We start from the raw sequence: 20,307 nt of genomic DNA, 5'->3' as shown, positions 1-20,307 counted from the left end.
CAAACAAATGATCTAAGACTGAAACACGAAGAGAATATGAACCTGAAGCTGTGACCTGTGAATATCACAGATATTAAGCACGTGTACATACACGTCTGAGATCACACAAAAGGAACAACAAAAACTGCGAGAACTTTTGAATGGTAACTGAGAGTGGCACTAATGCCTTAAAATTTGATCACATCTCTAAGCTGAAAGTCTGATTAAAAGGAAGGAACTGTTAAAGAGAAAACCACAGCCCTAAATGGCATCACTTAGGTTGAGTCCCCAAACTGGGGGGGTTAGTACTTAATTGCAGTTTCAACCTTCCCCCAAAAATGTAGTCTTAACTAGTCAGAAAGTTTCAGATCAGCACCAATGAGGTAATTTGTCACATGGGCTTTCTCCATCCCACCAAAGGAAGATAAGAATCTGCAATGATAAGACCTCCTGGCACTTAGGCCTAAGGGGAAGATAACCTTGCCTGGAAAAATTCTTTTACCAATAACTTTTTTGCCCCTCCTTCTTTCCTATATACAAATCTTCCATTTTGTACAACTTCTCAGAGGGGATGGTGCCCTTTAATAGTCAATTAGGCCTTCAAATTTACTCAAATTTTGTTTAACAGTATATATATGGTTTTTATGATTATTGGGGGAATATGATATTTCTATTATTTCCTATAAATGCACAATACATTAACAAGTACTTTGTCCAGGAACTTTTGTGCTGGTAGAGCCCCCTTGTTCAGAACTTAAACTTTAAAAAAAAAATTTTTTTTTTAAACATTTATTCATTTTTGAGAGAGTGCGAGTGAGGGAGGGGCAGAGAGAGAGGGAGACACAGAATCCGAAGTAGGCTCCAGGCTCTCACGAACCGGGAGATTATGACCTGAGCAGAAGTCGGATGCTTAACTGAGCCACCCAGGCACCCTGGAAATTAAACTTTTATTTGCATTCTTTTGGTGACTGCCTCCAATAATCTAAGGTCGTCTAATCAATAACAATATAAGTAATCAATACAGGGATCTAATAAGCCAGATTCTTTATCTCACATATTTCTGTCTGCTATAATTCTTTGCATTTTGTTTTTAAACTACACAAATTAATCATTATTGTTCTAAAAATCAAAGGTTCTAAAAAGTAAAAAATCAATGAATGTCTTAGTTCACCATTCTTTCTTATATTCACATTCCTTCCATTTGGACTCATTTTTCTTCTTCCTGAGGTGTAACCTTTAGTAAACTCTTAAATCAGTTTGAAATGAATTTTATTTCACCATTATTTTGGAGTGATTGTTCCATCGGGTATAAAATTCCAGAGCAATAGTTACTTTCTCTTGTTAAAGATTTTATAGTCTATTGTCTTCTAATATTACCTTCAAAAACCTATTAGCCTAATGGTCATTCTTTTCAAGGTGATTTACCTTTTTTCGTTAGAAGATTTTAAGATCTTACTGTTATCTTTGGTGTTTTCCAGTTATTTATTTAATAAGTTAATCTACAAGTTATTAATTTATTTAATAATTAATCTAGGGGCACCTGGGTGACTCACTTGGCTGAGCATCTGACTTCTGATTTCAGCTCAGGTCATGATCTCAGGTCATGATCTCACAGTCTGTGGGTTAAAGGTCTGCGTTGGGCTCTGCGCTGACAGCATGAAGCCTGCTTGGGATCCTCTCTCTGTTCTCTTCCCTGCTTAAACTCTTTCCTTTCCTTTATCCTTTCCTGTCTCCCTTTCCTCCTACCTTCTAGTTTTGTTCAACAAGTAATTATTGAGCATCTACTCTTGTATGATTCCTTTACAGTGCAAAAACTTATTTAAGAGCACAGCCCATGGGCGCCTGGGTGGCTCAGTTAGGTGTGCGACTTCAGCCCACATCATGATCTTGCGGTTTGTGAGTTCAAGCCCTGCACTGGGCTCTATGTTGACGGTGCAGAGCCTGAAGCCAGCTTCAGATTCTGTGTCTCTCTCTCTCTCTCTCCCCCCCTCCCCTGCTCATGCTCTCTCTCAAAAATAATAAGCATTAAAAAATTTTTAAAAACACCACAACCTAGGGGCGTCTGGGTGGCTCAGTCAGTTGAGCATCTGACTTCAGCTCAGGTCATGATCTTGGGGTTTGTGAGTTCGAGCCCCGCGTCAGGCTCTGTGCGGACAGCTCAGAGCCTGAAACCTGCTTCGGATTCTGTGTCTCCTTCTCTCTCTGCCCCTCTCCCACTTGTGCTCTGTTTCTGTCTCTCAAAAATAAATAAATGTAAAAAGAAAAATTAAAAAAAAAACCAGCACAGTCTATGTATTATTATTATTTTTTTAGTTATCTCTACAGGCAACATGGAGCTTAAACTCACAACCCTAAGATCAAGAGTTGCATTTTATTTTGACTGAGCTAACTAGGTACCCCTGGCCTATGTATTATTAACTGGAATTCCAACAGGATGAGATAAATACTGTAACAAGGGTCAGTAAAAAGAATGCCACAGAAGAAAGACATAACTTGGTCTTGGGAGTTGGAATAAAGGTAATCAGAAGACTTCTAGGAGGAAATAAGGCTTAAAGTATGTGCAGGAATTATGCAGAATGCAGAAAAATGTGTTTCAGCAAAGGGACAAGATGAAGGCCCAGAGTTAGGAAGCTAAGAAAGGGAACACAAAGCAGTTCAATTCCTAAAATCTATAGTCATGTTGCTTTTAAAGTTAACTCTCTAAAAGTAAATATGGAAATCTAGTACTTTGCCAGAAGGTAAGATTAAATTCCTCTTCAGCACAGCAATTTAGGCCCTTCATAGTCTGGCTCAAATCTCTCTCTCTTAACATTTCCCATCCTATACGGCCACATGCTCCCTCTTTATATAGTTTGCTTTGCACAGCACCATTCCAACTTATTGGTTATACACAGGATCCAAAATGCCGAGTACTCACCTGTAAGATGGGCGCCGTGCTAGGATCCCGTGGGCTTTCTGTGAAGAGCCTATACTGTCTGATGAGTCCTGAGACTCCTCACTTTCTGATAAAGATGACACCTGAAAAACAGAACTGGTTTTATGGTGATAAACAATGCAGGTGGAAAACAATTTAATCTTACTTTCAGAAAATACAATCTGTCTCCTGCCAACCAAATTCATTTGTCATTAAATCTAAGGTCTAAAATAAAGGAGCAAATGAAAAAACAAAATTTATTTCAAGAGCCCAAACTAATTAAAGGAATGTACAATACAGCATGCTCAGAACAAAGAAGAAAGTCTATCCCTAAATAAAGCAATACTATTTAACTAGAGTTATAAAGGCCAGTCTCTGATTTCCACCCTATTTCTATACTGATAAAAAATTGATGCTCAGTTTTTTAAATCATTAATCTGATTTGGACTCCAGACATGCTCATTTTGAAGTGCTACTAGATATCCAACTATTATCAAATTATTAGATAATAACATTGCAGAGACTGCTAAATATACAAGCCTTTGAGTCAGGCACGAGGTCTTGGGCTAGACATATAAACTTGGGAGTCACAGCTCTCTAGGTAGTCCATAAAGCCCTAAGACTGGATGGGCTCAATACACAGAGAAGATGACCAAGAAGAAAACCCAGGAACATTCTAACATTAACAGGTTGGGAAGAAGGGGACGAACCAGCAAAAAAGACCAAGAATAAGCCACCACTGAGGCAGGAAAAATACCAGGTAAGTGACGTGTCCTAGACAGCTAGCAAAAGCAGTGTATCAAAGAGAATGATCAACTATGTTGAGTACTGCTAACAGATGAAATAAAACAAGGACTGAGAACAGACCATTATGTATAGCAAGATGGAGTTCACTGGCAAGGGTAGGTATAAGCACATGCAACTTAGAAAACTGTACTAATTAGGCTTCATCTCACTTCACAAATACCTGTAAAGCACTGAGTGCATAGCATATAGCAAGGACATATTAAATGGTAACTGTTAATAATAAGTCCTCTAAAATTATGTCAACATGATAATAACCACATGCAAGTTTTAAACTATACCAGTATCTTTTTTTTTTTTATGTCATTCATTTTTGAGATACAGAGACAGGGCGTGAGTGGGGGAGGGGGGGAGAGAGAGAGGGAGACACAGAATCCGAAGCAGGCTCCAGGCTCTGAGCTGTCAGCACAGAGCCCGACGCAAGGCTAGAACCTACGCACCGTGATTCATAACCTGAGCCAAAGTCGGATTAACCAACTGAACCACCCAGGTGCCCCTACAGTATAATTAATAAAACAAGTTATTTTCAATTTTTAAAATGTATTAAATTTCCCAATATTTGTCCAAAGTTGCACTATGGATAGATTTTTTACTTCATCTTTATTTTAATGTTTATTATTTACTTTTGAGAGTCAGACAGAGCCTGAGTGGGGGAGGGTTAGAGAGACAAGGAAATACTTCATCTTTATTTTAAAAAATAAAATAACCCAATCAGGTTTCTAGAAAGGACCTAACAAATCAGTGCTTTACATTACTATCTACAGAAAGCCTTCCCCTAATCAGATGTAGATCTTAAATTTCTATAAATCTGTTTTACATTCTATAATCTTCCTCAAAAACAAGTTCTAATGTACAGCTATTTACATTTTATATTAAAATCTGTATCTTTTGGCAGAAAAGAATGATCACAACCCAAAGTAATTAAGAGATATGTCCCTTCCATATTTCCTCAAGCATCATGGATTTCCATTTCTAACCTAAACCCTTAACTATTTTCACTGTCCCTAAATTTACTCCAAAGTGTCCCACTGAACTCAAGAAATAATTTCTGGAACTAAGAGTTTACTTATATAATTAAGATCAAGTATTTCTATTTAACGACTAGCAACTAAGAGTAAAAACTCACAAATCCATGCAGTTGTCACCTTTCAAATAGAAAAATCACATAAACATGCAGCTCTAGAGCTGACAGCACCACCAGATACTAAATAGTCAGAAGGAAGAAATGAGGGATGATCAGAGGCATTTGGAGACTCACAAGGGCCAGAAGATAAAATAGGGAGAAAGAGTAGAAGGAAAAAGAACCCAGGATCACCTTTTCCTTCCTGCTCCTGTCAGCTGGTAATATGAAGGTACACAGATATAAATAAGAACTTGCCTCTACTATGAGAACGCTCTTATTTGACTTCCACAAAGCATAAAGTAGGTACTTTTTTTTTTTTTTTACTTTGTTGACACTAACACCATCACCCTTGCTTCAGAATTCTCTTTCTCATGAAAGATACCACTGGGACAAAAAGATTCTGTCTCTTAAAGTCCTTCATTTCCAAGCAATAAATTCCCCCCAAATTGCTTTCCTTTTTCACTGGGTAGTCCATACATGAAATTAGAAATTCACAAACTTTTCTATTTGCCTCATTTGTTCCATAGCCTAATTTCTAAGACAACTTTACTATCTTGGTTTATAATATTGTAACTATAGCAACTTCAATTGTGTCCAAAGACTTAGTGTATAAAAGTCCCTTCTCTCAACCACTAAGTCTTTGAATTTCTGTACCGTTTGCACGTGTGGTGGGTGAATTACAGAAGACTGAGCTGTCTGGATGACCCCCTGAACCTGTACTTGCTCTCCAGGAAGAGGTATAATTGTCACTGGCGCAGATCCTCTTAATGCCATCTAAGAACAAATAAAAATTCAATTAACATATTATACCTATGCATATAAGATAACTGAGTTCTTAACACTGGAAAACATAGTTCAGGGCTTATTATATTTAACCACATCTAGTAACATTAAGTATCTTCTATGGGCCAGAGACTGTACTAGGGGGTTGACGTTACAAACTATAACAAACACAATAAGAACTGTAATAGAAGAGGAAAAGCAGAAAATACCGTTGGAGCAAAGAAAGGGTGCTACGTCATCTGGGTCTTGAAGGATAAACGATTCGCTGAAGATGTATATGGCGGGGGGGGGGGAGGGGGGTTGGGAGGTATCTGGGGCAGAGAACTGATTGTGCAAAAATGTGGAGGCTGTTTAGAACATGTTATTCTGGGGCGACTGGGTGACTCCACTGGTTAAGCATCCAACTTCGGCTCAGGTCACTATCCCACGGTTTGTGAGTTCGAGCCCTGGGTCGGGCTCTGTGCTGACAGTTCAGAGCCTGGAACCTACTTCAGATTCTGTGTCTCCCTCTTTCTCTGCCCCTTGCTCCCTTGCTTGTGCTCTGTCTCTCAAAAATAAATATTAAAAAAAAAATTTAGGTGGGTGCCAGGCTGGCTCACTCAGTTAAGCATCCAACTTTGGCTCTGGGTGGCTCAGTTGGTTAAGCATCTGACTTCAGCTCAGGTCATGATCTCACAGTCCAGGAGCTCGAGCCCTGCACTGGGCTTTGTGCTGAGAGCTCAGAGCCTAGATTCTGCTTCAGATTCTGTGTCTCCCTCTCTTCTCTCTGTCCCTCCCCCGCTTGTGCTTTGTCTCTCTCTCTCTCTCTAAGTAATAAAGAAACATTTAAAAAAATTGTAACGTTATTCTGAAAAGATCTGGCTGAAAACCAATCCAGAGATCAAGAGTCAAAAAGTCAGAGAAATATCAACTTTGTGTGGTGTTTTTAAAGAAAAATAAAAAAAAAAGAAAGAAAGAAAAATCAAATATTTAAAAATAAATAATTCAATTATGAGATTATAATTTATTTCTATGGAAATCCGATGGGGTGTCATGGAAATACCACAATAAAATGCTAAGCCAAGAAAGGCCCACCCATCAACCTTCAAGGCTCAGCTCAGGTTCTCTCTCTTTCAAGAAGCTTTCTAATATTTTCAGTTAACAGTGATCTCTCACCTTCCTGTGGACTACTCTGGTCCATACCATTCATCTTAGAGTTAAATAACAAAATCCAAGGCTGCTTCTCAGGTCTTATAAATCAACTTCCTGACTGCTCCCTTCTTTTTTTGTTTGCATAAAGCCCCCAAAACAATGCCTTATTCCCTTTCACTGAAGGTTCTTTTCCCCTTCCCAAGATGGGATTAAATTCCAGCCTCATCATCCCCCAAAATGCGCAGGTCATGGAATTTTGTATATAAAATTTTATCCGGGTACTGAGAGCTGCAAACTGCCACACAAACGATTTCTATCAACCTCTCTCATCACACACTAAAAGACATAAACCAAATTCTAGAACTGCTTTTATCAGCTTACGGCCATGTCCCTAGGATGACTCCAGCCCCCTTAAAATGCCTGCCCGAGAAAGCTCAATGCTGCCAAAAAATGTACTGTTTGTTCCAGTTAAAACCTAAGGCCCCTGACCGCACTTTGCTTACAGTGTTTACTTTAGGAAACTTAGAGTTGTAAATCCTTTCTCTGATTCTTGAGATATAAATCTTCCATAACCCAGAAATGTCTCCTCTCAAGACCTGGGAGCCATCCCTTTGAAATGTAATCATCAGCAAGATTAGAGCCCTTGTCTCCCAGTCTCTGTGGGAGAGTAGGAGGGTAACTTTGATAAGCATCAATTAGCAAACACAGACGTCCTAATCACACCGACCAACCTCCCATCCTAACATCTTCGGTACTTGTCCTTTCGCACACCCTGGCATTTAAAAAGTACCTTTTGTTTCAGCAGATTTGAGCTCAATTTTTGTGGCACTCTCTCTTCTCTACTGCCTTCATCTGAATGAAGTACGTCTTGCTACCTTGAACATATGTCTGGCTCTTTCTCTTTGACAGCACCCCATTAGGGGGACACAAAAATTAAAGAGTTAAAATAGGATTCACAAATCTTAAAGAGTCCAGCTCTAGAGTTACCATTACACTCAGAGAAAATAAATGAAGGTCATCTTACGTTTCAGATGCCAACTGAAGCCAACCATTCAACTAATGGGGAAAGCTTGTGGTGCAATTAATTTACATTTCTACAAGATAAAAGCAATCATTCATTCAGGGTTTCTGGCAATCCTTGTGATTTTGTGCAGATTGTGGGTCTGGCAGGTGGAAAAAAGGCACCAGATTTTGTTTCAGGTATTAGTAATCCCTCACCCTTGTTATCACAGTTCTAACCTCACAAAATACTCATTATTCAGGGTCCCAAAAACCAGTGTTTTCCTACTCCCACTCTCAAACTTCATAATCTAAATCCTGAGATCACTCTGAAAAGAGAAAAAGAAGGAGCTGGTCCCCTAATTTTAACATGAGGTTGAAACACAGATGGGGCGCCTGGGTGGCTCAGTCAGTAAGTGTCTGACTCCGGTCACGATTTTGCGGTCTGTGAGTTCAAGCCCCGCATCGGGCTCTGTGCTGACAGCTTAAAGCCTGGAGCCTGTTTCATATTCTGTCTCCCTCTCTTTGACCCTCCCCCGTTCATGCTCTGTCTCTCTCTGTCTCAAAAATAAATAAACGTTAAAGTTTTTTAACTCTGAAAGGCACACAGGCTTTAGAGACAGATAGCCTTGGGCTGATTTTCAGCTAAAGGCACTCACTAACTCTGCACATTACCTTTCAGGACCTTAGCTTCCTCCTTTGAAAATGGAATATTATCTTTTTCACAGTTATAATGAAGATTAAACGAGTAATAAGGTAAAAACAAAGGGTGGAGAGAAACAGTGAAGAGAAAGAGCCTACATATATTGTCTCTTATTTGGATCCTGGCTCAATAAACTGTTGCCAAATATATATGTGCGGATTGTGAGAAAGATGGCAGAGTGGAAGGATCCTGAGCTCATGTCACTCCACAGACACATGAAGATAACAGCTCCACCTGCGCAACTAACTCTGAACACGACCTAAAGACTGGCAGAATAGACCTTCCGCAGTTAAATCATAGAGAGGAGGCCACCTTGAAAAGGATTAAGAGGAGCAGAGAGGGGGTTGAGAACCAACCCCACTGGGGAGACTAATCACAAATGGGAGAGACCCCACAAGCATTGAGAAGCAAGAGGATCACACCCCAGACCAGGTACCCCATGTGCTGGGGACCACGATGGGAAGAGAAGCCTCTCTAACATCTGGCTTTGAAAACCAGCGGGGCTTAACTTTGGGAGCTTTAAAAATCAGTGTGATTTAACTTGAGGTACTTTAAAAATCTGGGCTTAACTCCAGGAGAGCTGGAGGGAGATAGGAAACTGTAAAGAGCCAGCATAATAAATAACCCTGCCTGAGACACAGCATAGAAGCAGCAGTTTGAAAAATGCCTAGGGTACACGTGAAGGAGATAGACCTACTTACTAAAGGGGCAAGGCTCTTCCAGAGATTTCTCCAAGAACAAAAGTGAAGGCGAATGACGTGAGCTGGACACTTGCAGGAACCAGTGCTAACTTTACTAGCACCATGTGCCCCACCCCTGTGTTCTCCAGCAAACAGGCCCCATCCACCCACATGCCTCAGGGGGCGTCCCTCAGAAGTAGCTCCCACCCCACCACACCTTGCAAGCAGCCCCAGCAGAGACTGATGCTACTCCAAAGTGACTCCTGTCAGGAGAGAGGGGAAGACGGCTACACATGCAAGTGTGCACGCCATTTGGGCTGCAAGCCTTTTAGCTGGCCACAGAGGGAGAAAAATCCTGCCCATCAGTGTGCCCCCAACTGCGACAGACTGATGGGAGACATCTACCCTGAATGTTGACCCACCCACCAACCAAAACCCCTCAAGTGGCTGAGCACAGAGAAAGCCCTTTGGTGGGCCCGCAGCTGTGGCAGAGACTAACTGCAGCCAGCTAGCAGGACTGCTGGCCATGCGCACCTCCTGCCTGTGGAGGCATCAGACCCCTCAACGCTGCAGGGACCAAACCCTGCCCGGTGAGCCCACAACAGGAAAGATGGGTCACTGCAACCAACTGGGTTGAAGGCAAACAGGACTCAGCCACAACAAAAGGGTGCACACAGCCCACATACACAGGAGACACCCTTGGAGCACCTGGTTCTAGAGACAAGGGAACATTTTACTACAGGGCACCACAGGATCTCTTCCACACAAGGCCACTACTTTTAAGACCAGGAGACAGAGCAGACCTCTCTAATACATACAAATAATAAACACTGAGAGTTAGACAAATGAGGAGACAAAGGAATATGTCCCAAAGGACAAAATCAGAGCAAAAGAGCTAAAAGAAACAGGAATAAACAATATGCCTGATAAAGAATTTGAAGTAATAATCATAAAGACACTCACTGGACTTCACAAAAGAGTTATTTTATTTCATCAGAATAAAGAGAAAGGAATCCCAGCCTAACACTAAAGAAAGCCATCTAACCACAAGGGAAGAGATCAAGAGAAGAAAGTAAAAGAGAAGGACTACAAAAACAACTGGAAAACAAGTAACAAAATACCAATAAATACATACCCATCAATAATTACTTTAAATGTAAATGAACTTAATGCTCCAAACCAAAGACACAGTGTGACTGAATGGATTTTAAAAAAGACCCACCTGGGGCACCTGGGTGGCTCAGTGGGTTAAGTATCCGGTTAAGCATCAGACTTTGGCTCAGGTCATGATTTCACAGTTCGTGAGTTCAAGCCCCATGTTGGGCTCTGTGCTGACAGCTTGGAGCCTAGAGCCTGCTTTGGAATCTGTGTCTCCCTCTCTCTGCCCATCCCCCACTCACACTCTCTCAAAAATAAACATTAAAAAAAATTCAAAATAGGAAGAAAAAAAAAGACCCACCTATTTGGTGCCTACAAGACACTCATTTCAGACCAAAAGACACATGTAGACGGAAAGTGAAGGGCCAGAAAAACATGTACCATGCAAAAGGAAGTGAAAAGAAAAAGGCCAGGATAGCAATACTTACATCACACAAAATAGACTTTAGAACAAAGACTGTAGCAAGAGACAAAGGACACTACATAATGATAAAGGGAAAAAAACCCAACAAGAGGATATAACAACTGTAAATATCTATACACTCAACATAAAAGCAACTAAATACATAAAGCAATTATTAACAGACATAAAGAGAGAAAAAGGACAGTAATATAATTAGTAAGGGACTTCAACACCCCCCTTAAATCAATGGATAGATCATCCAGACAGAACAGAAAATCAACAGGGACACTGGCTTTGAATGACACATTAGACCAGATGGACCCAACAGATATATATATACACAACATTCCATCCAAAACAAGCAGAATACACATTTTTTTTAGTGCACATGCAACATTCTCCAGGACACATCACATTTTAGGACAAAATGAAACTCAATAAATTCGAGAAGACAAATCATATCAAGCATCTTTTCAAACACAACCGTATGAAGCTAGAAACCAATTACAAGAAAAAAATATAAAATGAACACAAATTATGTGAAAGCTAAATAACATGCTACCAAACAATTAATAGGTCGACCAAGAAATCAAAGAAGAAAAAAAAAAATACACAGAGACAAATGAAAATGAAAACACAACAGTCCAAATTCTCTGAGATGCAGCAAAAGTAGTTCTAAGAGGGAAGTACATAGCAAAACAGGCCTACCTCAAGAAAAACAAAAAATCTCAAATAAACAACCTAAACTTACACCAGAAAACTAGAAAAAGAACAGAGCCCAAAGCTAGAAGGAAGGAAATACAAAGATTATATCAGAAATAAATGAAATAGAGACTGGAAAAAAAAAAAAATAGGAAAGATCAATGAAACCAGGAACTGATTCTTTGAAAAGATAAAACAAAATTGATAAACCTTTAGCCAGATTCATCAGGAGAAAAAAATACAGGACTCAAAATCAGAGATGAAGTAAGAGAAATAACGGACACCACAGAGATTATAAGAGAATTATTAGAAGAGATTATAAGGATTATAAGAGGATGTTATGAAAATGTATGTGCCAACAAATCAACCTAGAAAGTGGATAAATTCCTAGAAACATATAATCTTCCAAAATAAAGAGTAACAAATAGGAAATCTGAACAGACTGATTACTAATGATACTGAGTCAGTAATAAAAAAAACTCCCAACAAACAAAAGTCAAGGACCAACTGGCTTCACAGGTGAATTCTACCCAACATTTAAAGAGTTAACAACTATTCTCCTCAAACTATTCCAAAAAAATAGAAGAGGAAAAGAAGTTTCCAAATTCACTCTATGAGGCCAGCATTATCCTGATACCAAAACCAGACAAACTCTACAAAAAAAGAAAACTACAAGCCAATATCTCTGATGAACATAGATGCAAAAGCCCTCAACAAAACAAAACATTGGCAAACTGAATTCAACGATACATTAAAAGCAATCATTTACCAAAATCAAGCAGGATTCATTCCAGGGATGCAAGGGTGTTCATGATTTGCAAATCAATCAGCATGATATATCACATAATAAGAGAAAGGATAAAAGCCATATTATCATCTCAACAGATGCAAAGAGTATTTGACAAAATACAATAACCATTCATGCTAAAAATTCTTGACAAAGATTTAGAGAGAACATACCTCAACATAATAAAGGCCATTTATGACAAACCTACAGCTAACATCATATTCAATACTGAAAAATAGAGCTTTTCCTCTAAAGACTGGGAACAAGACAAAGATGTCCACTCTCACAACTTTTATTCAATATAGTACTGTGAGTCCTACCCACAGCAATCAGACAAGAAAAATAAAAGGCATTCAAATTGATAAAGAAGAAGTAAAAACAGCACTATTTGCAGATGACATGATACTACATATAGAAAACCCTAAAGACTCCACCAAAAACTATTAGAACTGATAAAATTCAGTAAAGCTGTAGGATGGAAAATTAATATACAGAAATCTGCTGCATTTCTATACAATAATGATGAAACAGCAGAAAAAGAAAACAATTCCATTTACAATTCTATCAAAAATAATAAAATATTGGGGCACCTGGCTGGCTCAGTCAGTACAGCATGTGACACTTGATCTCAGGGTTGTGGGTGCGAGCCCCATGATGAATGGAGAGATTACTTGAAAACGAAAAAATCTTTACAACGACAATGGGGCTCCTAGGGTGGCTAAGTCAGTTGAGCGTCCGACTCTTGATTTCAGCTCAGGTCATGATACCAGGGTCATGGGATCGAGCTCCACATCAGGCTCCTTGCTGAGTGTGGAGCCTGCTTGAGATTCTTTCTCTCTCTCTCTGCTCCTCTCCCCTACTCTCTCTCTAAAATTAAAAAACAACTCTGTACCCATTAAACAATAATTTCCTATCCCCCTCCTCCTAACTCTTTGGCAAGCCCTTGGCAACCATCATTAAAACCACCACCACCACCACCACCACCACCTAGGGATAAACTTAACCAAGGAGGTGAAAAACTTGTACTCTGAAAACTATAAAACACTGATAGAAAGAAATTGAAATGACACAAACAAATGGAAAAATATGACATGTTTATTGACTGGAAGAATATTGTTAAAATGTTCATACTACCCAAAGCAATTTATAAATTCAATGCAATCCCTATCAAAATACCCACAGCATTTTTCACAGAACTAGAATAAACAATCCTAAAATCTGTATGGAACCACAAAAGACTCCAAACACCCAAAGAGATCCTGAGAAAGAATAACAAAGCTGAAGGATCCCAGATTTCAAAATATGTTACAAAGCTATTGTAATCATATATCAACAGAACAAAGAGTCCAAAAATAAACCCACACTTATATGGTCAATTAACCTACTACAAAGGAAGACTATATAACGGAGAAAAGATAGCCTCTTCAACAAATAGTGCTGAGAAAACTGTATGGCTACGTGCAACAAATTGAAACTGGACCACTTTCTTTTACCTAAACTCACAATGAATTAAGTACCTAAATGTGACCTGAAACTAACTCTAACTATAAAACTCTGGCAATAACACTGGCTTTAGCAACATTTTTCTAGATATGTCTCTGCAGGTAAGGGAAACAAAAGCAAAAATAAACTATTGGAAACATACCAAAATTAAAAACTTTTGTACAGCAAAGGAAATCATTAACACTAATTGATTAGTGGGTTGAAAAGGCAACCCACTGAAATGGAGAAGATACTTGAAAATGATACCTGATAAGGGATTAATATCTAAAATAAATAAAGAAGCTCTACAATTCAAAACCAAAACCACAAATAACCGGAGTAAAAAAAACTGCACATCTGAATAAACATTTTTTTCAAAGACATACAGGTGTCCAAAAGACACATTAAAAAATTGTCAATATCACTAATAATCAGAGAAATGCAAATCAAAACCACAATGAGATATCATTTGATGCCTGTCAGATGTAGAATCAAGAAGACAAGAAATCACAAGTGCTGGTGAGGATGTGAAGAAAAACGAACGTCATGCACTGCTGGCGGGAACATAAATTGGTACAGGTACTATGGGAAACAGTATGGAAGTTCCTTAAAAAATTAAAAGTACAATACTGTATGATCCAGTAATTCCACTACTGGGTATTTACCAAAAAAAAACAAAGACACTAATTCAAAAAGATATATGTGTCTCTATGTTTTTGCAGCATTATTTACAATAGTGAAGGTATGGAAGCAACCCAAGTGTCCACAGACAGATAAAATGGAAAGAGAAGATGTGATATATACACACAATGGAATGGTACTCAGCCATAAAAAAGAATGAGACTTTGACATGTGTGACAGCATGGATGGACCCAGAGGATATTATGCTAAATGTAGTAAGTCAAACAGAAAAAGACAGAGATCGTATGATTTCACCTTTATGTAGAATAGAAAAAACAAACAGACTCTAAAATACAGAGAACTGATGGTTGCCAGAGGGGAGGCTGGAGGAGGATGGATTGAAATAGATAAAGGGGATTAAGAGGTAAAAACTTTCAGTTATAAAATAAATAAGTCAAGGGGATGTAAAGTAATCATAGGTAATATAGTCATTAATATTGTAATAACATTGTTCGGTGACAAATGGTGACTACACTTATCATGATAAGCAGTGAGTAATGTATAGTACTACTGAATCAGGAGCACTTGTGGGATCGAGCCTTGTGTCAGCCTCCTTGATGAGCATGCAGCCTGCTTGGGATTCTTGCTCTCTCTCCCTCTGCCCCTCTCCCTGGCTGGTGTACTCTTTTGTTTTCTCTAAAATAAAAATTAAAAAAAAAAAAAAAAAAGAACTACTGAATCAATATGTTGTACATCTGAAACTAATATGACATTGTATGTTAATTTTACTTCAATTAAAAAAATATTTTTTGGAGAAAGCAAGAGAGTGCACGAATGGGTGAGAGGGGCGGGGGGGGGGGGGAGCAGAGAGAGAGAGAGAAACCAGAAAGAGAGAGAGGGGGGAGAATCCCAGATGCAGGGCTCAATCCTATGACCCTGGGATCATGACCTGAGTAGAAATCAAGAGTTGGGACACTCAACCAACTGAGCTACCTAGGCACCCTTAAATTTTTTTAAATATGTGTGTGCACATACAATAAATAACAATCAGGTAATAACAATCAGGAAAATCTTAAACACTGAATAGATATTTGGCAATATTAAGTAATAATTATTTTAGGTGTGATGACAGTATTGTGGTTTTGGTTTTTTAAAGGAGTCCTCATAATTCAGAGAAATGTATTGAACTACTGAAGGCTAAAATGATGATATTTAGGATCTGTTTCAATATAATCCATTTGGTTGGTGGGGTAAGTAGGGGGAGGACAAGAAGCCCTGAGTTAATAAATGCTCAAAGTGGGTCATAAGAGCCATGAGAGTTCAACCTAATAATGTCTTATTCTGGGGGCACCTGGGTGGTTCAGTAGGTTAAGTCTCCGACTCAGCTCAGGTCATGATCTCATAGTTCGTGAGTTTGAGCCCCGCACTGGGCTCGCTGTTGTCAGCACAGAGCCTGTGCTGATAGCTCAGAGCCTGGAGCCTGCTTCAGACTCTGACTCCCTTTCTCTATGCCCCTCCCCTGCTTGTGTTCTGTCTTTTAATATACATACATACATATATACATAAATATCTTATTCTGAATATGTTTTAAATTGTCCATAGTAAGTTTTTTGAAAAGTACCCAGCACGATAGTGACCACAACAGTGGTTGGTCCTATCTAGCTGCAAAGCCCAGTGCTCTTTTACAAGACACCCTTTGCCTCCTGATGCCAAGCAAAGAGTTTATAACCTCTCACTCTATGTTCTCAGTTGGCTTCCAACATATCAAGTATATTTGTTTTGCTTTTTCATTGCAAGGAAAAAGAAGAAACAAGACTGTTTTGACATTTGAAATAATGATTTGTTAATTACTACAGCATCAACGATGGCGTATCCTTAAGTCCAGGGCATCTGCTCAGTTCTTAATGGACTGGAGCCATTAATTCAAAATACAAATGAAAAATAAAATGAACCAGACAATTACATCTAAGTTTGTTATTTAATGTAAAGAGAATTTAACCATAACTTTGTGGTTTTAATTTTTTTTCTGTAATTAAGTGTATGCTGTACTTGCTCCAAAATGTCACTCTTCCTAAGTCTCAGATTCAAATGATCTTTGGAAAGTTAGGATTTACACATGGTAAACAGAAATGACTGGATAAGAATTCACATTCAACTACATGCTTTCAGAACGCCAAATCCATGTATCACCTATACACCTACCTACTTAATAGTTTTCTTTAAAGTATCTCCTTTGTAGACTCAAATGCACTTAAAAAAAAAAAAACAACTTTTTTCACTATAAGTAAAAACTAGTACCATTTGCCATAACTCTATGGGAAATATAAAAATAAATATAATCAAAACAATGTTGTTACTAAATATTGCATTTTTTAATGTTTATTTTTGACAAAGAGTGCAAGCAGGGGAGGGGCAGAGAGAGGGGAACAGAGGATCTGAAGCAGGCTCTGTGCTGACAGCAAGCCCAATGTGGGGCTTGAACTCACGAACCACATGATTGTGACCTGAGCTGAAGTTGGATGTTCAACCGACTGGCTCTTGGTTTCGGCTCAGGTCACGATCTCACAGTTTATGAGCTCAAGCCCCAGGTCAGGCTCTGTGCTGAAAGCATGGAGCCTGCTTGGGATTCATTCATTCATATTCTCATTCTCTCTCTCTCTCTCTCTCTCTCTCTCTCTCTCTGCCCCTCTCCTGCTTGTGCTGTCTCTGTTTCTCTCAAAATAAACTTTAAAAAAAAATGTATATTGTATTTTTAATTTAAAAACCACACAAAACATGGGATCCCAATAGTTCTCCAGTGAAAAAAAATAAATAAAAATAAAAAATAAAATAAAATAAAATAAAAACCACACAAAACAATTCTTAAACACCTACTAAAAAACTCATCATGGTCTACAAAGCCCTGCACAGACTGTCTCCTTCCTCCCTCTCCTGCTTCATCTTAAACATGTTCCCCTAGTTCTGCCCACAGCAGAGCCTGACAGTTCCTTTTACTTCCCCTGCTCCCTCCCAAGGCCTTGGCATAGACATTCCCTCACATGCCTAGAAAGGTCTTCCCTTCATTCCTGTAAGTTAACACCTACTCATCCTTCAGATTTCAACTCCAGCATCATTTCCTTAGAAAAGCTGTCCCATTCCCCACAAGGTCAAATCCCCTATCATACAGACTCTCATATTATCCTATGTCTTTATGCATGACCTTTTGCGCTTCTCAGTGTTAGTTTTATCTGGGTGAGTTATCTGGTCCGTGTGTTGTCTCCTCCACCAGACAGCAAGTGCTCTGAAGATGAGGAACTTGCCTCTTTTTGCTCCATACTGTATTCTCAAGCTAGGGTCTTAACCCAACTGGCACATGTGATGCTAAACAAATTAAGTTTTGCAAATTAATGAAATATTTTCTGATTTTGGACACTATAACTTAGTGAAGTTATTACTATGCTTTCTTCTGGATGTATCTCTGACTTTCCTAACTCGAATTCTACATTTCCTCACTTCAGAGCATTTGACCAATATTTTTATTTCCAGCCAAGCAATGTAAGGGGTGGAACACAGGAGATGATGCTAACCTTCTGATCTTCTTCATGCCAACATGGCCAGAGAGAAATGTTTTCTGTTCTAAGTTTGAATAGGTCATTCTCATTGCTGACAATCCATCTTGTTCCATCCAATGCCCTAACTTTCAAATAAGCAATCTGGTATCTTTGAATTCAACACATTAAAACAAAAATGTGGGTGCCTGGGTGACTCAGTTAAGTGTCTGACCCTTGATTTCAGCTCAGGACATGATCTCACAATTTTTGAGTTTGAGCCCCACATCAGGTTCTGCACATGTGTTCCCCTGCTCATGTGTTCTCTCTCTCAACATAAATAAATTAAAAAAAAATAACATAATAAAAATGTTCATCTATGCACCACTTAAAGAGATGTGGAGTCCCACCAGTGGTGGAACGTATACTGTATTTTGAGAAACACTACACTAGAGAATAGGGGTGGGGGTGGTCAGGTAAGCAAACCCAGGCAACACTGTTTTGAATATCAGGACTAAGAGTTTAGATTAAATAGATACCAAGACCCAGTAAGTGTCACCTCTCTGCCAGGCGCTGTGCTACACCTTCAAAATAAAAAAGACAATAGACAGTCACTGCCTTCAGAGCCAATCACAAAGAAACCAATTAAAAAGTTTTAAACATACTGTTTCAGTACACATATGCCTCAACATATGGCATTTATTTGTTCTTAAAAGCCTGGCTATAAAGTAAATTTCACACCTAAAAAAAAAAAAAGTATGAGAATGGGGTTGGGTGGAAAGATATATGTGACAAAAGTAAAAGAATAAAATCATCTAGTTTTCTGTCATCTAGGAAAAAAATGCTAGGAAGACAGAAACAAGGAGAAAGCAGGACAAAAAGGATATACTCTTATATCCTTCTGGTTGAAGGATATAACCTAATTCTCTATGGGTCTCTTGTATTTCTGTATGTCTTCCAAGCAGAGGCAACTTTTGTTCTGGACTCTTTTCAAGGATGTTTGTATGGTGAACATCTTTGAAAGATAAGTTAGTATCTGGACAAGAGAAAGACAAATCTGGACAGATCTGTTTGCTGTCCAGAATAATAAAAGTAATGTCTCCTCTAGGGCAAAGTTTGGACAGGTGTGCTACCAGCTTTCTTTAAAAGTTTGGGGTTTCCTTTTTATTTGAGAGAGAGAGAGAGAGAGAGAGAGAGAGAGAGAGAGAGAATGAATGAATGAATGAATGAATATATCTTAAGCAGGCTCCACACACAGCACAGAGCCCAACACAGGGCTTGATCCCACGACCATGAGATCATGACCTGAACCGAAATCAAGAGCTGGCTGCTTAACTGACTGAGCCACCCAGGTGCTTCAAAAGTTTGGGATTTCTTAAGCCTGAAGTCTCCCCTGAGCAATGATGCAAACTCTACAGTATTCCATGCAACTTGGAGGGCAAGGGGAACTGAGCAAACATGAGACTCACGCTATTTGCTATACCACGAGTTATAAAGCCCTTTTTTCTGAACCAGAATTCTCATGTCTTCTGCCAGCATCCATGAAACTGAGGCAACCTAGCTTATCAGCTTGCACACAGTGTAAAATGTCAGACCTTTCATATTTCTTGACATTTCTCTGTCCTCTGCTTCACTTATGTTCTGAAGACTCTAGATTCTAAATCACCAGGGCAAAATTTTAGGACAAGAACAAATAAAGAGTAAACAGAATTGCTTATTCAAGGCAGAGATGAACTGACTGCTCTCAAAGGAGAAGGGGACATGAAAGGCCAGGGTTTTTTCTATGTAAAGATAGGAGACCCCCTATTAACCTGGGACTTCCAAAGGGCCACACCCTCAAGGCAAGGTAAAAGGAGGAAAGTTGCATGGATATGGGGAAGGGAAGGGCTGAAGATGTAACTAGCTCTCCAGCAGACTTATGGCCCATAATAACATTACTTAGGGGAAAAAAGAGCCTCGAGGCACCTGGATGGCTCAGCTGGTTGAGCATCTTGAATTGGACTCATGCCATGATTCCAGGGTTGTGGGATTGAGCCTCACATGCTGTGTGTGAAGACTGCTTAAGATTCTCTCTCTCCCTCTGTTCTCTCCTACTCATACACTCTCTCTCTACAAATTAAAATAAAATAAAGGGGGGAAAAAAAGAGCTTCAAATGCTAAAAATGGTTCCCCAGGTACCTGGTAACAGTAAATTCTGAGAAATTTACTCTCATCCTTGGCCACAAATAATTCTCATAAACAATTGTTTCAAGTTCAACAGATACTAAAGAATAAAAAATAACTAATCATACAAAGTAGCATGAACAAAAAGCAAAAACAAGGGAGAATAGAATCGGACCCAAGTGATTTTGGATACTGACATAATCAGGCACATCTTATAAAATAATTATGCTAACTATGTTTAAAGAAGCAGACTGTTTCAAAATAAGCTTGAAAATATCTTCAGAAAAGAGAAAGCTACAGTATATTGGAAAATGAATCAGATATACCACATTAGAGTTAAAAGGAGAA

At 38.9% G+C, this 20,307-nt stretch overlaps 1 protein-coding gene across 8 annotated transcripts in view; it reads right to left on the bottom strand.

The window, feature by feature from the left end:
* Positions 1–20,307, bottom strand: part of ATF1 (activating transcription factor 1) — an 81,494-nt gene that overhangs the window by 26,963 nt on the left and 34,224 nt on the right. For 6 of the 8 annotated variants that reach the window (XR_006219942.1, XM_042992278.1, XM_042992279.1 and 3 more), the window contains exons 3-4: positions 5,475–5,594; positions 2,897–2,997 (exon numbers count right to left, since the gene is read on the bottom strand). Coding sequence is in view for 6 of the 8 variants with exons in the window: in XM_042992278.1 (XP_042848212.1) it covers positions 2,897–2,997; positions 5,475–5,594 (221 nt within the window). In the remaining 2 variants the exon portion in view is untranslated. Of the gene's footprint in view, positions 1–2,896; positions 2,998–5,474; positions 5,595–20,307 lie in introns of those variants that run through there. The other 2 variants (XM_015542261.2, XM_042992281.1) reach the window with 2 other exon arrangements.

The sequence above is a fragment of the Panthera tigris genome, chromosome B4 (genome assembly GCF_018350195.1).
Source record: "Panthera tigris isolate Pti1 chromosome B4, P.tigris_Pti1_mat1.1, whole genome shotgun sequence".
In the NCBI taxonomy this organism is placed as follows: Eukaryota; Metazoa; Chordata; class Mammalia; order Carnivora; family Felidae; genus Panthera; species Panthera tigris.
This window is presented reverse-complemented; position numbering and strand designations above follow the sequence as displayed.